This window comes from Sorghum bicolor, chromosome 5 (genome assembly GCF_000003195.3).
Source record: "Sorghum bicolor cultivar BTx623 chromosome 5, Sorghum_bicolor_NCBIv3, whole genome shotgun sequence".
Classification (NCBI taxonomy): Eukaryota; Viridiplantae; Streptophyta; class Magnoliopsida; order Poales; family Poaceae; genus Sorghum; species Sorghum bicolor.
Window position 1 is genome coordinate 52,522,951 of NC_012874.2, and position 12,283 is coordinate 52,535,233.

Below are 12,283 nucleotides of genomic sequence, written 5' to 3' on the forward strand. Positions count from 1 at the left end.
GCGCTAGTGGATACTATTTAAAATTGGGTGTACATGCTACATATATACATTATAGAACCAAACCATCGTGTCATATGTAAATCTAAGTGCTTATTTGTTAAAGCTCACAATGGCTTATGAGCTATTGTGAGCTATTTTTATTTTTGCAAGCACCCTTTTCTAACACCTTTGAAAAATGGACTTAACTCTACTGATGTACACGTCATTATTACCTCTAAAGAAGCTTTGACCCTGAATTATCTTGCAACTTGCCAGTGTTCGAGTATCACAACAGAACTCTGGAAATTGGATAAGGGCACTCAAAAAATCTCACAATGTTCTGAAATCCCCTCTCTCCATGCAAGTCCTTTGGTGAACTCATATGGTTGAGATCTATGTTTCCTTCATCGATATAACTATAAGCTGCTGGCACAATTTTTTTTGAGACCACGCGAAGGTGTGATTTTCATTAAGTGGAGAGAGTGATAATACCCGGTACCAAACAGGTTACCGAGTTACAGAGCAGAGCACAACCAGAAGTTAAGGCAACAAATTAGACAAGATTACATAGTGAGCCAAATTTGCTTCAAGGCCACAGAGCAGCCTAGACCCGAGCAAGCAGAACGCCAAGGTGCCAGTTCCCTGCTGCACACCAGCAGGCAGCCTCATTGAAGATGGACGCAGCCAGATCAGGCACCGCTGCAGTTCTTCGATCGAACGTGCGGGCGTTGTGCTCTTTCCAGAGCGACCACCCCACTAAGAAGAAGAACGAGTCGAAGCCACGTTGAAGTATCTTTGGGACCAGCTTCCTGCTCCTGAGCCACCACTGCATTGTGTTTTCTTGAGCCAAGACGATGACCTCGTGCAGCTGAAGCTTTAGCAGACAAATATGCCACACCTGACGGCTAAACACACAACCCAGTAGGATGTGATCCATCATTTTTGGCGCCTGATCACAGCACACACAGTCATTGGAGTCCTGCAGGCCATGCCTGTACCTCCGGTCCCCTGTCCAGCAGTGACCATGCATCGTGAGCCAAAAGAAGAAGCGTACCCGTGGCGGAGCAGAGGTCTTCCATAGCTGCTTAGCTCCCAACAAGGCCGAGGAGCCAAAGAACATGGTGCCGTAGGCCGAAGTAGCCGAATAACCGTTGTTCGCCGTGAGCCCCCAGAGGAATGTATCCGGTTCAGTGGAAAGATGTACTTGATCTAGCATGTCACAGAGACCTGCGAACTCAACCAGTAGCTGCATAGTGATTGCTCCCTGGATGTGGCGGACCCAAGCAAACTCATGTAGTGCCTCCGCCACTGTTGCCTTCCTCTTTCTTGCCTTAACAGTTTGAAACACATTGGGCGCCAACGTTTGTATACTAGACCTGTTTAGCCACCAATCTGTGCAGAAGAAAGTTGATTGGTCGTTCCCCAAGTGGAAAACAGTTGCCGCCTGGAACAGTGCTAGCACGACGTCCTGTTTGTTAGTCGGCGGTCGACCGTTCAGACAGTCTCGCCAGACCCAGCGCACGCGCAGCGCGAGTCCCACCCGCCTGCGGTCAGTGACGCCCAGACCACCAAGCTACTTGGGCCTGCAGACGTTTGGCCAGGCAACCTTGCATCGCCCGCCCTGCACATTGTCTGCCCCTGCCCACATGAACGCCATGCGTAGCTTGTAAATGGCGTTGATTGCCCACGGCGACAGGCATAGCGTGATGGAGGTGTGGACTGGGATCACCGAGAGTGTTGCTTTGACGAGCGCAGTTCTCCCAGCCACATTAAGCATCAGCTGCTGGCACAGTAATACTCCTATACCAGCATTGACCGATAAACTAGCATATATTATAAGTAATAACTCACAGAGTGATGGTTTGATGCTAGGTTTGAAAATCAACAGAGGGCCACATCTTATAACTCGCATATATGGTCATCCCAGCAGCATTAGAACAACTACTAGCTGCAGATATAAGGAAATTGAAAAACACTTGATGCTTTGATGCTCCCACACAGTTGCCTATCTGCACTTGAACAGAAGTAGTTAATGAATAAACAAGTGAAGTAACAATCATCAAAAAATACTAACGCATCAGAATTCAGTTATCATACTTATAGCTGGGCAATTATGATCCATGTTCACCACACGCATTTTACAAGATCGGCAGTGTTGTGCTCTGGGGGCTTTGGTTTATTACAGTATGTACAAAAGGTATAGGTCAACACAGCTAGCTTATGATTTTCAACACAGCCAGCACAGCTGTTACCATGCAGTGAAAGATACCACATGTCAGCTCATGAAATATGCAGCAATGCAAGAAGTGAGTGACTTTAAATCAACCCCGTTCCCATATGCAAAGTTTTAATAGTCGAAATCTTTTATCACATCGAATATAATAGGAAAAAGTTAAGGACTTCTTCCTGACTTAATAACTAAATATGTATTTCACTTGTTATCTCCAATGAAGTAATAGATAATTCTACCCAACTTAACTAAATGGATGCCTCATGGTTATTTGGGAGTACCATAATGAAGCCCATTATTATTTCTAGTAATGTCATAATTGAACTTTTTATTTTCCACTTGAACATTGGTAACAAGTTCTCTGAAATTGTTTTCTTCCTGTAAGTGCAATTTTTTGAGGCTCTTGATTTTCCTTCTAAATAATTGGAAAAGACAATTTTTTATAAAAAGGCTCCAATAGTCTCTTTAGCTATAGGGTACAAAGATATATGAAGCATTTTTGTTATCCAAATAACTCTCTGAATGATGATTTAGAGAGTTAACTTAATAAAAGTTCTCAAAGATGCTCTAATTTTTGTTGCTTTATTTATAGTTATAGTACTAATCGAAACAATTATGTTTACTGTAAGTCATTGTTGTTAGTTAACAAATTAACGCTGGTTCTGCCCCTGCCTTTTCGTATATTTGCACCTTATCTCTTATGCGTTCACGCCTTTTCTTTGCAGTATGGTTCGCAAGAGGATTTGCCATGGTGATGAGGACGTTGCTTCTCCACCTCCCAAGCGTGGGCAGCGGCTTGCTGCAGTGACATCGAGTGGCAGACGCAAGGTGCTAGCGGGTCGTGGCAAGGCTCGTGTCCGCAAGCATTCTCCTGATTTGGATTTGCCCAATGAGAATCTTGAGTTTGTTCAGGTGACCGACAACCTGTACATTAAAGAAGCGTTGCGGCGCAGCCCTTATGATGTTCACCCACCTAAACCTAGGGACTACACCCGGAACTATAGTGGACAAGTTTTTGCTCAAAGGTTTGTCTGTCCTGATGAGGTTGATGTTGTTGAGATTCTTGATCCTCGGTTTGCAACTCCTTTTCAGCTAGACTACTACAATTCTGTTATTCGATCTAAAGTTCAGCCACTGGTAGAGCAGAAGTGCATTGATTGGAACTATTGTGCTCGCATTGATGATCCCGAAATGACCAAGGCTCTTGCTATTTTGGAGAGGCACAACTTCAAGAACATCATGACTATGCAATATCCATGGAACAATGAGATCATTGCTCAATTCTTTGCAACCCTTTGGTATGAGGATCCTACAGATACGGACCATGGTTGTGTGCACTTTCGCACACAGGGTCAGAAGTATTCTGTTTCTTATCCTAGGTTTGCTCAAATTCTTGGATTTGACCTTGATGACTTTGAGAAGCCATGGCTTGATTGCTCACCTAGTCGTAACATTGATATATCGTTTGCTTACTATACGGGTGCCACCATGGAAGAATTTTATACCCTCAAGAAAATGAGAAAGTTTTATCGCTACATTAATTTGTTGGTGAGGCAAACTGTGGTCCCCAAGATTGGTGGTACTTCAGAAATCCTATCTACATGGGTCCTTTCTTGGCTGCTCTCAAGGAGGATAACGAAGACTCCTTAAGAGCTTTTGGTTTCATTTTGAAGCAGATTCAGCTGACCTCTTGGGATGCTAAAAGGTCTTGTTCTCATGCTCCATATATAATGAAGATGATTGAGATAGTCAGTAAGAAGGAGTTTGTCAAAGAGATGCACCATGAGGTGTATCATCCTGTGCGGATTGATGAGACGGCACCGAGGAGGGTCCGCAAGCCACGGCAGTCTGAGCCTTTGCCTTCTGTAGACACTACCTCCAATGCAGCAGCTACTACTCAGGCCGACCAGGGTCTTGTCATGAGGGCTCTTCGATCTGTGTTTGGGATGTGCATGGCCATCCATGAGGCTAACAGAGAACACCAGCGCACCGTCGAGGAGGCGCTCCACCGTGTTGAGGTTCAGTGAAAGGCGATAGCAGTGCAGGCTGGTGTGCCCCTGTCTCCGGTTCGCTCTCTTCGTCCAGCTCCTCCACAGCCCGCTTGGTTCCACCCGCAGTTTCAGCAGTATTTTGTGCAGCCCCAGTCTTTTCAGACATCTGAGCAGTCCCAGTCCTCGTCCGGTGCACACTAGGGTGTAGCTACCAGCTCGTCCTCTGGATGGGCTGATGCTACCTATGGGTTAGCAAGTTACTTCTTCGACCCTGCGTTCGACACTCTCTTCCCCGCCAGCGGCCCTTCGGACTTTGGCAACCAGGATACCGATGGGACCCAAGAGGACGACAATGTCGCTGATGACAAGTGAGGCATGTTCTTTGCCGACATATTTCTTTTTTGGCGCTTGACGCCACTGGAGGAGAACTTTTGTGATCGTCTCATCGAAGATATTTATGTATGGACCTTGGACTCCTTTCTATTTATATTCTAGTTATGTAAGACTATTGTGATGAACTATGTGTGATTGTTAGTTCGAACTTAATGGTTGTAAGGACATGTTACGGTGCTTGGTTAGTATCACTTTTGATGGTTTAAGTCTTTCATTTTTTTCGTTGCATGATATTCATGTCATATGCATCAAGGTTATTATTTGTGTCAGTCACCCATGAAGGCATGTATACGATGTGGAGCACATTTAGTAAAATTGTGCATGTGGCCTTTTATGCCAAGTTGTTAGTAATTTAAAATATATATGGACAAGTTTAGCAAGAGCTTTTCATATACGTGGTTTTATACTTATTGTTGATTTATTGTATCGTCTTCAACAGTAGCCATCCAAATCTTTGGGTGCCTTTTTTTATTTTTCCCTCTATCTGTTTGTATGAAGTTAATTTATTGAGAAAATTTGCTAGTCTACATATTGTTAAACACATGCACGTACGTCTTTTGCGGCAAAACCTTAAAAAAGATGACTTTCCCAAAAGAAATTAAAACGGCCCAATTAATATTGTCGAGCCACATTGAACAATGTTGGCGGCTTAACAGGCCAATTTTCGGACGGCCAAACGGCCAGTTAGAATCACCTAGGAGTACTTCAAACTCCATAGTTACAGACGTATGTTGACAATAAGCGTCTGTACTAAACTACAGACGCTCATACATGGCGCGCGTCTGTAATAAGGCGAATCACAGATGCGTTTTACCACCGCAACAGTAACAGGTGTCTGTAACGATCTATTATAGACGCGTGTTAACTTCCATTTATGCAATCGCGTGTCTGTGATTTCCTTTTTTTACATAGTGAGCTTTTTGGCAAATTACTCAAATGCAAACATCAAATGTAAAACCCTTGGAGATGCTCTTAGTAGTGCTTCCTTTGTTTTGGTAATCCGAGTATTGTATCCGTCAATGGCTTTCTTAAAAACTGAGGTAAAACTTTTTTTTTAAGAGAAAAGACCCTCTACTTCTGCTGAGTATTTTGTATCTTGTATCTTTTCTCTCGTTTACACCAATGAATCATTCTCGCGCGTCTCCCATCCCATTCCCAAGAATCATTTTGTAATGAAGTTTTATTATTGTTTGTGCACGGCATTTCTCTGGTCGATGTATATTCATTTCCTTAAAACTAAGGTGTGACATCACACATCGAGACACTGGTTTGGTTAATCCATATATGTACTGCCTCAAGTGACCCCAAGACAGCTAGGAACAATCCCTTGGTGGTTCTGCTAGCTAGCTAGGCGGATCTTCGCAGATACGCCATGACACCGATCCCAGTGACAAGCGCAGCCCCGGCAGCGACCCCGCTGTAGGCGGCCGCCCACGCGTCCCGGCTCGACATGCCCACGGCCATGGCGCCGCCGCTGGAGGAGGCCACCGCTTTCCTACGGCCGGTGGTGCCGGAGTAGTCCAGGAACAGCTTCAGACCCTGCATGCATGACGCATCAATCGATCAGTCGTAGTCACCGTCGTCACCGGCGCAAGGGGTCCATTAAAAAGCATGACGCGTGCATACCTTCCATCCGGCGAGCCTGGCGTGGTCCACCGCCGCTGCGAGGTCGTCGTCCGACGCCAGCACCACTTTGTCCTGGTCCTCGTCTTCGTACTGCACGCACAAATTCCAGGCTTATTTTGCAACTTATCCATGCCTCGCATATAAATCATGTACTGATGTATAAAAACTTGTGTATATATTATATACCAGGATTTGCGGTAGTCGGTCTGGGTCGATGTCGCCGCCGAGCCTTCGCAGGATGCAGGTCACCAGCGGCGTCAAGCTCTGGACCTCTGCAAGCATGCAGCACAAATCTCAGTCACCGTGTCGGAGATTCTACAGTACTGCAACATCACACTGCACATGCTAAAGGTAAACTAGCTCTGATGGAGACACTGCAAACGTTGGTAGTAGCATACCACAGCTGAAGCGGTGCATCCGTCCTCGCCTGTCCTGCAACTTGAAGGAGAAGCACGACGGGAACCCGGCCTCGCTGCCGCCCACGGAATCGTGGTGAACATCGGACATCATCTGGGACCTCGTCGCCTCGCTGCCGCCGGTTATTAGTTCAGGAAACAGTGTCAGTCAACCAGTGTAGTATCAATCAAATTATGAGAAATGGCCAGCAAACAGTGGAGAAGTTCAGAGCTCCTGAAATAGATAACCTCATCTGGGACTGGGTGTCAGTCTCGTCGTCCAGGGGACCCAAGGCCATGGCGGAGTCCCAGAACCTCTGGATCATGGAGGCCGCCGCGTCGTCGCTCCCCATGCCGTCGCCACCACTGCTCTCCACCTGTCCCATTTTGGGCAATGAGTGTAGGCGGCAGGCAGGCATCTCCCACGCACTACCCAAGTACCCAAATGCACAGTTAGCAAATATATGCGTACGGATGAACAGAGAGAGCTTACGACGGAGATCGCGGCATGTGCGATGTCGATGACGTCAATAATTGAAATGATTGAGCCGTCTGCCAGCATGGATGCAAGCAATGGAAAAATGTAATCAGGAGGACTGAGTTTGGTTAATCAGATTCAGTATGTTTTCCTGATCATTCTTTTCCACTGAAATTAATGAAAAGGTGTATGTGTGTACCTCTGTCCATCACTGGAAGATGCAAGAACTTGCGCTCTTGCATGGTCCGTAGGGCGTCCAGTATAGGCATGTCAACCGTGGCACATTCAGGGTCAGGAGTCATAACCTACACTTTGCATTGCATCATATAAGAGAACCTTTCTTTCATTAGCTCAATTATCACTTATCAGTGCCTTGCCCTTCTAGTTGCGCAAACTAGTTCATGCATAAAACTCAGTTGCATTTACATGCCTTCTCAACCGGAGTCGCGTCCGCAGACAGGTTCTTGGCGATCATACGCATCAAGATATCCCTTGAACTGGCAGAGCCAAGCATTATATATGATGAGGAATTGAAAAAGAACCAAAAAAAGGGTACCAATTTGAGTACAAGTTCATAGCAATGCAAGAGAGCAATGCACATGAATAATTCAAGTATAAATCCACTGACGTCAGGATGCCTTGCGGCTTGCTTCCCACAGCCACTACAGCTGAGCTCGCATGCATCTCCACCATCCTCTTGGTTGCTGAAAGAACCGAATCACCAGGTGACACCATGACGACTCTGTCCACAAGCTCATAGACATGAGGATGTAAATCCATGCACTAGTCCATGAATAAATCTAATAAAGAAAATAATTTGTGCGCTCGAAATGCAATGCAAGTCCATGCATGGATCGGAAGAGTTGTTTAATTTAACCAACGTTGAGTCTTCGCTGGCAATGGCAGACAAGCAGGGCCTGAACATCTGCTCCTTGAGAGCTTCGACAATGGAGTACTTGTCGTCGCCAGCCGCCACGTTGGCGATCGCCGCCTTCCCCTTCTCCGTCGCCCTCTCCATCCTGGCAATGGCGTCGTAGAGGCACTTGGCGATGTCCAGCATGGCCACCACCTCGCCGTTATCCACCACCGGCAGGTGCCTGAACTTGCCTGATGATGCATGCATGAAATCGGTCGTCAACGCGCATGCATGTCCCCGTGATGGGAATGGAATTGGACACGTGCCTTGGACCATCTTCTGCAGCGCCTCGACGGCGAGCGTGTCGGAGATGACGAAGATGGGGTGCCTCGTCATCACCTTCCACACCGGCGTCTCGTCGATCTTGAGCTCGCGCGCGATCACCCTCGTAGCGATATCCTACATATATATATATATATATATAGAGGCAACATGGCACCCATGGTCATCGACGGTTTGGAGAAGATTGCAGCAAAATTTGTGAAAGGGGGGAAGAAACAGGGCCGGGGGACCAACCTTGTCGGTGAGGATGCCGCAGAGCAGCGCGTTGGAGTCCGTGAGCAGTGCGGCGTCGGCCCTGCGCGCGGCCATCCGGCGGCACACCTCCAGCACGGTGGTGCTCTCCGGGACCGTCAGCGCCCGGGACAGCCGCAGCCTCTTCACCGTGCGCTCGCCGCCCATGGTCCTGCAAGCATGTCAGATATATGCATGATCATATCGCAGACACACTCGTTTCGTTATGTTGAGAGCAAGCATGCATGTTACATCGATCGGGACAGCACGGGCTTGGGGCTGTCGCTCATCACGGCGGCAGCGGCAGCGGCGGCAGCCACGCGGCGCCCCATGGCGCCGCCGCTCCCCATCGACAGCGTCCGCCGCGGCGGTGACATGCCGCCGACCATTGCTTGGGGCGGACGGACGGGGCCAATGATCGCGTCGTGCGTGCGCGTGCGCGTGCGCCTAATTGAGGCCTGCCTATCTACGGGGAGGTCGGAGGTGGCCCTTGCCTGCCGCGCTTTTTTTCCTTCTCCAGGAAAATTGCTGTTTAAAAATTCCACGAGGTGCTCCTGATCCTGAGTTTAGTAGACCAACTATAACCTGCGGTGGGAACAAATTTACTTGCAAAATTTAGGCCCGCTTGATATAATGAGAAATTTCACTGGTTACTAACATGGTTTCTACGATAGGACATAATAAAGATGTCCATGTTTGATTGGCTCCATTCAGAAAAGCTCAGGACATCGTGGTAATTTGATTTAGCCATAGGCACGCTTAGTCTAGCCATTGTGGATATATTGCACTTTAATAATTAAATTTTCAATCCTAAAATTTAAATGCAAGATTAAACTTCATTGTGGTATTTTGAAAGTCAAAGTAAATTATGAATTTTAAAGAACCAAGCCGTGCTCGTGTTTCTACTTATAAATTTTAATTTTTTGAATTCAAAAGGTGTTACCAATAGATCGAATTGTGCCTATACTTTTTCTAGCCCTCTTATCAATTCCAATTATGTATATATTATTTGAATAGGAGGTAGATCCATTTGATATACTTTTGTTCCCTTATTGCTTCAATACGAGTAGGGATGGAAACGGATCGGATACGAACAGATATTACCGATATCATATTTGTTTTCATATTTCCGTTAAATTCAGATTCGAATATGGATAATGCCAACCATGTCGGATAACATATGGTTGGATGTCAACATCACAAATATACGATTTAAGTATTTCAATACGGATATGGTATCGGATGTTGAATATTCGGACTCAGTTACGAACAGATTTGAACCTCTCTAAACGAATTCGGTCTTAAATACGGTTGGAAAATATCCATACCGTTTTTATCCCTGAATACGAGATAAATCTTGTTTATATACATTTATTTCTCTTATTTCTTTTTTTTCACTTGAAACCCGTTACAATATAGATGCAAAAGCTCATATACAAAGACACAAACCTATGGATCATATCTCTATATTAACAGAGTCATCACATGCTTCTCGTTGTCTACAGACACGTCTCCTACCGCTTTTAGTATAGCGTTGTCAAATGCTAAATATAGAAAAAAAACAAGGGGAAAGTAAAATGTTTCCTTAAGGGCATGTGTTCTTAGCATATGGACCACTCGATTCACACTGAGATGTACACACTTCTCAATACAAATCCAATGGCCCATGTGCTAAGAGCACATACCCTCAAGGGAAAAACGCCTTCAAAAAATGCAAGAAATACATCCCAAGGTACAGTACCTATTCCTAAAGTTCTAAAATGCACTTTTAGGTCATCAAACTTTTCCACTGTGTCATCTAGGTCTAGAAATAAAAAAAACATCACTTGTCTCGGGGCGTCATCCTAGTCCTCAATGTTTTCATTCAGGTTGTGGCATGCCATGGTGGATTCCTTATGACTCAAGTCTTGACTAGTGGGTCCAAGACCCAGTAGGTCCCACTGTCGTCGTTTGGCACTCCATCTCCATGTCCCCCTCTCCTCTAGACTTGAGCAACTCGACGGTGTCGACATCCCCATTAAGTCTTTGCAAGAGGTCGCTGAGGTAGATCATGTGCAAATGGTTTCATGGTTCCCATCAAGATGCCATGGGAACTTCTTAGTGCAGGGATCACATCACCCTTGTGAAGAAATACATTAGAGGAAGGTGCTTGGCAACAAGATCTTCTTGGTGGTGGTCACATCCACACGTTATCCTTTACTAGGATGGGAAATCACTCACAAAGCAGTCATCCACCTTCTTCTCGTTCAGCTAAATAGCACCAATGAGGCTCTCATCACCTCCTCTAATGATGATGGAATGGCCTTAGAGGCATAGGATAAACAAGGTGGAGAGGGTGGGTATGGTGTGACAGAGATGCGGTGCCACATTGATTTGACAGCGAGAATAGAGAGAAAGGGGGCACCGACATGGAGTACCACAGAACGATATGTGGCCTCTGTGCCCTTGTAGGGCCTACTAGATCTTGCGAGAGCTCGATGCCCATTTGGGCTTGGATAACATCCCGTGGCAAGTCCAATGACCTAAAAATGGTATTCAAAGGGTTCACCACATGGATGACACCTTAGGATTAGTTTGGGAGATAAAAGTGGCGTTTGGAGAGTTTAGGACCTGCAGGACACTCGAAACAAGTTTGGGAAATTGCCTTAATATCTTAATTTTGAGGGTCACATTTTAAATAGGATTTCAAATTAACAAAAAAAAAATAAATCTTTCAAAAATCTGATTTTTTTTCTTTTTCCCAGACTAAACGGAAAGGGAGGAGAATTTGATAAAAACTGAATAAAACTAACTTGAATAAGCATACCTCAGACAAGTAATTGGATCCCAGTCGAATCCAAATATAAATATAAATAGAAATAGAAATCCAACTGTGTTCCGTCCACATTTTGTTTTTAGGTGGTATTTGTCCATTTCATCTCTTGTTTTTTCTCCCATTCGTACGTCTCGCTGCCCCTGCTCCTGTACTATGGCGGCGATGCCCCTCTTCATGATTTTTTATTTTTTATATGTAACTCTACTTTTCTTACAAAGATAAAATAAATCAATAATAAAGACACTATTACAGGTATTTGAAACTTTGACCATTACCTATAATAAATTAATATTTCTATTACTAAGCTAAATGTAATTTTTAGAATAAATTATTACTACAATATTGTTAGAGAAAGTTGTGGTTGATGATAACCGATGTCTATTTCTGATGAACAACTTGGTTAATATACTAGTAAACGGGCGTTGTGGCACCCAAACGGTGTCTTTCTGTGCCTACTGTACAATCGTCATTAGCAGTTGCTAATGATGTAATAATAATAATTGATCACTAATTAATTATTCTAATTAATCTTAACACTCCCCCTTGATCAATTGATCTTGTGTAGGCATCCTTGTTTGTTCATCAGTCAATGTCTTGTAGCTTTGGAAAACCCTATGGAAAAAATCAAAGTGTATCGATATACGAGACAAAACTCCTTAAAACCTAGTGGAAAAAATAAAGAGAAACACCATGATATATATAGTTTCCAATGTTATTAGACCCTTTGGATATTTCCAAAGACGTAGTGTACAACAATTTTTATTAGAGATTGATATGTTGTAATATTATCTTCGAAAAACCTCTATGAGGAAAATAGATAATATAACATTTATTATGTGTTACTATTACCCTGTTAAAATCTTTATGTGAGAAAACTCCAAGAGAGTAAAACTCATATCAACGAAAAGAGTATAATATATTGTTGAAAACAGGTTCTATTTAGAGAG

The 12,283-nt window shown here is 44.6% G+C and overlaps 1 protein-coding gene and 1 pseudogene across 1 annotated transcript; both read right to left on the reverse strand.

Moving 5' to 3' along the window:
• Nucleotides 215-2,253, reverse strand: LOC110435953 (annotated as a pseudogene).
• On the reverse strand, nucleotides 5,759-8,945 carry LOC8068749 (CBS domain-containing protein CBSCBSPB5). The gene is made up of 13 exons (XM_021461177.1): nucleotides 8,774-8,945; nucleotides 8,525-8,693; nucleotides 8,275-8,407; nucleotides 7,974-8,199; nucleotides 7,721-7,834; nucleotides 7,523-7,589; nucleotides 7,292-7,397; nucleotides 7,108-7,166; nucleotides 6,864-6,991; nucleotides 6,618-6,748; nucleotides 6,406-6,491; nucleotides 6,220-6,309; nucleotides 5,759-6,132 (listed from the first exon to the last, which is right to left on the reverse strand). Exons 1-13 carry the CDS (start codon nucleotides 8,908-8,910, stop codon nucleotides 5,941-5,943), a joined length of 1,638 nt encoding a protein of 545 aa, XP_021316852.1. The 5' UTR covers nucleotides 8,911-8,945; the 3' UTR covers nucleotides 5,759-5,940.

What these genes read in the sequence shown, in the direction of transcription:
- LOC8068749 (XM_021461177.1), bottom strand. Translation starts at nt 8,910, where the DNA reads ATGGTCGGCGGCATGTCACCGCCGCGGCGGACGCTGTCGATGGGGAGC. An exon ending in CCCGTGCTGTCCCGATCGAT is followed by an intron (nt 8,694 to 8,773) that starts GTAACATGCATG and finishes ACATGCTTGCAG; the next exon opens with GACCATGGGCGGCGAGCGCA. An exon ending in GCTGCAGAAGATGGTCCAAG is followed by an intron (nt 8,200 to 8,274) that starts GCACGTGTCCAA and finishes ATGCATCATCAG; the next exon opens with GCAAGTTCAGGCACCTGCCG.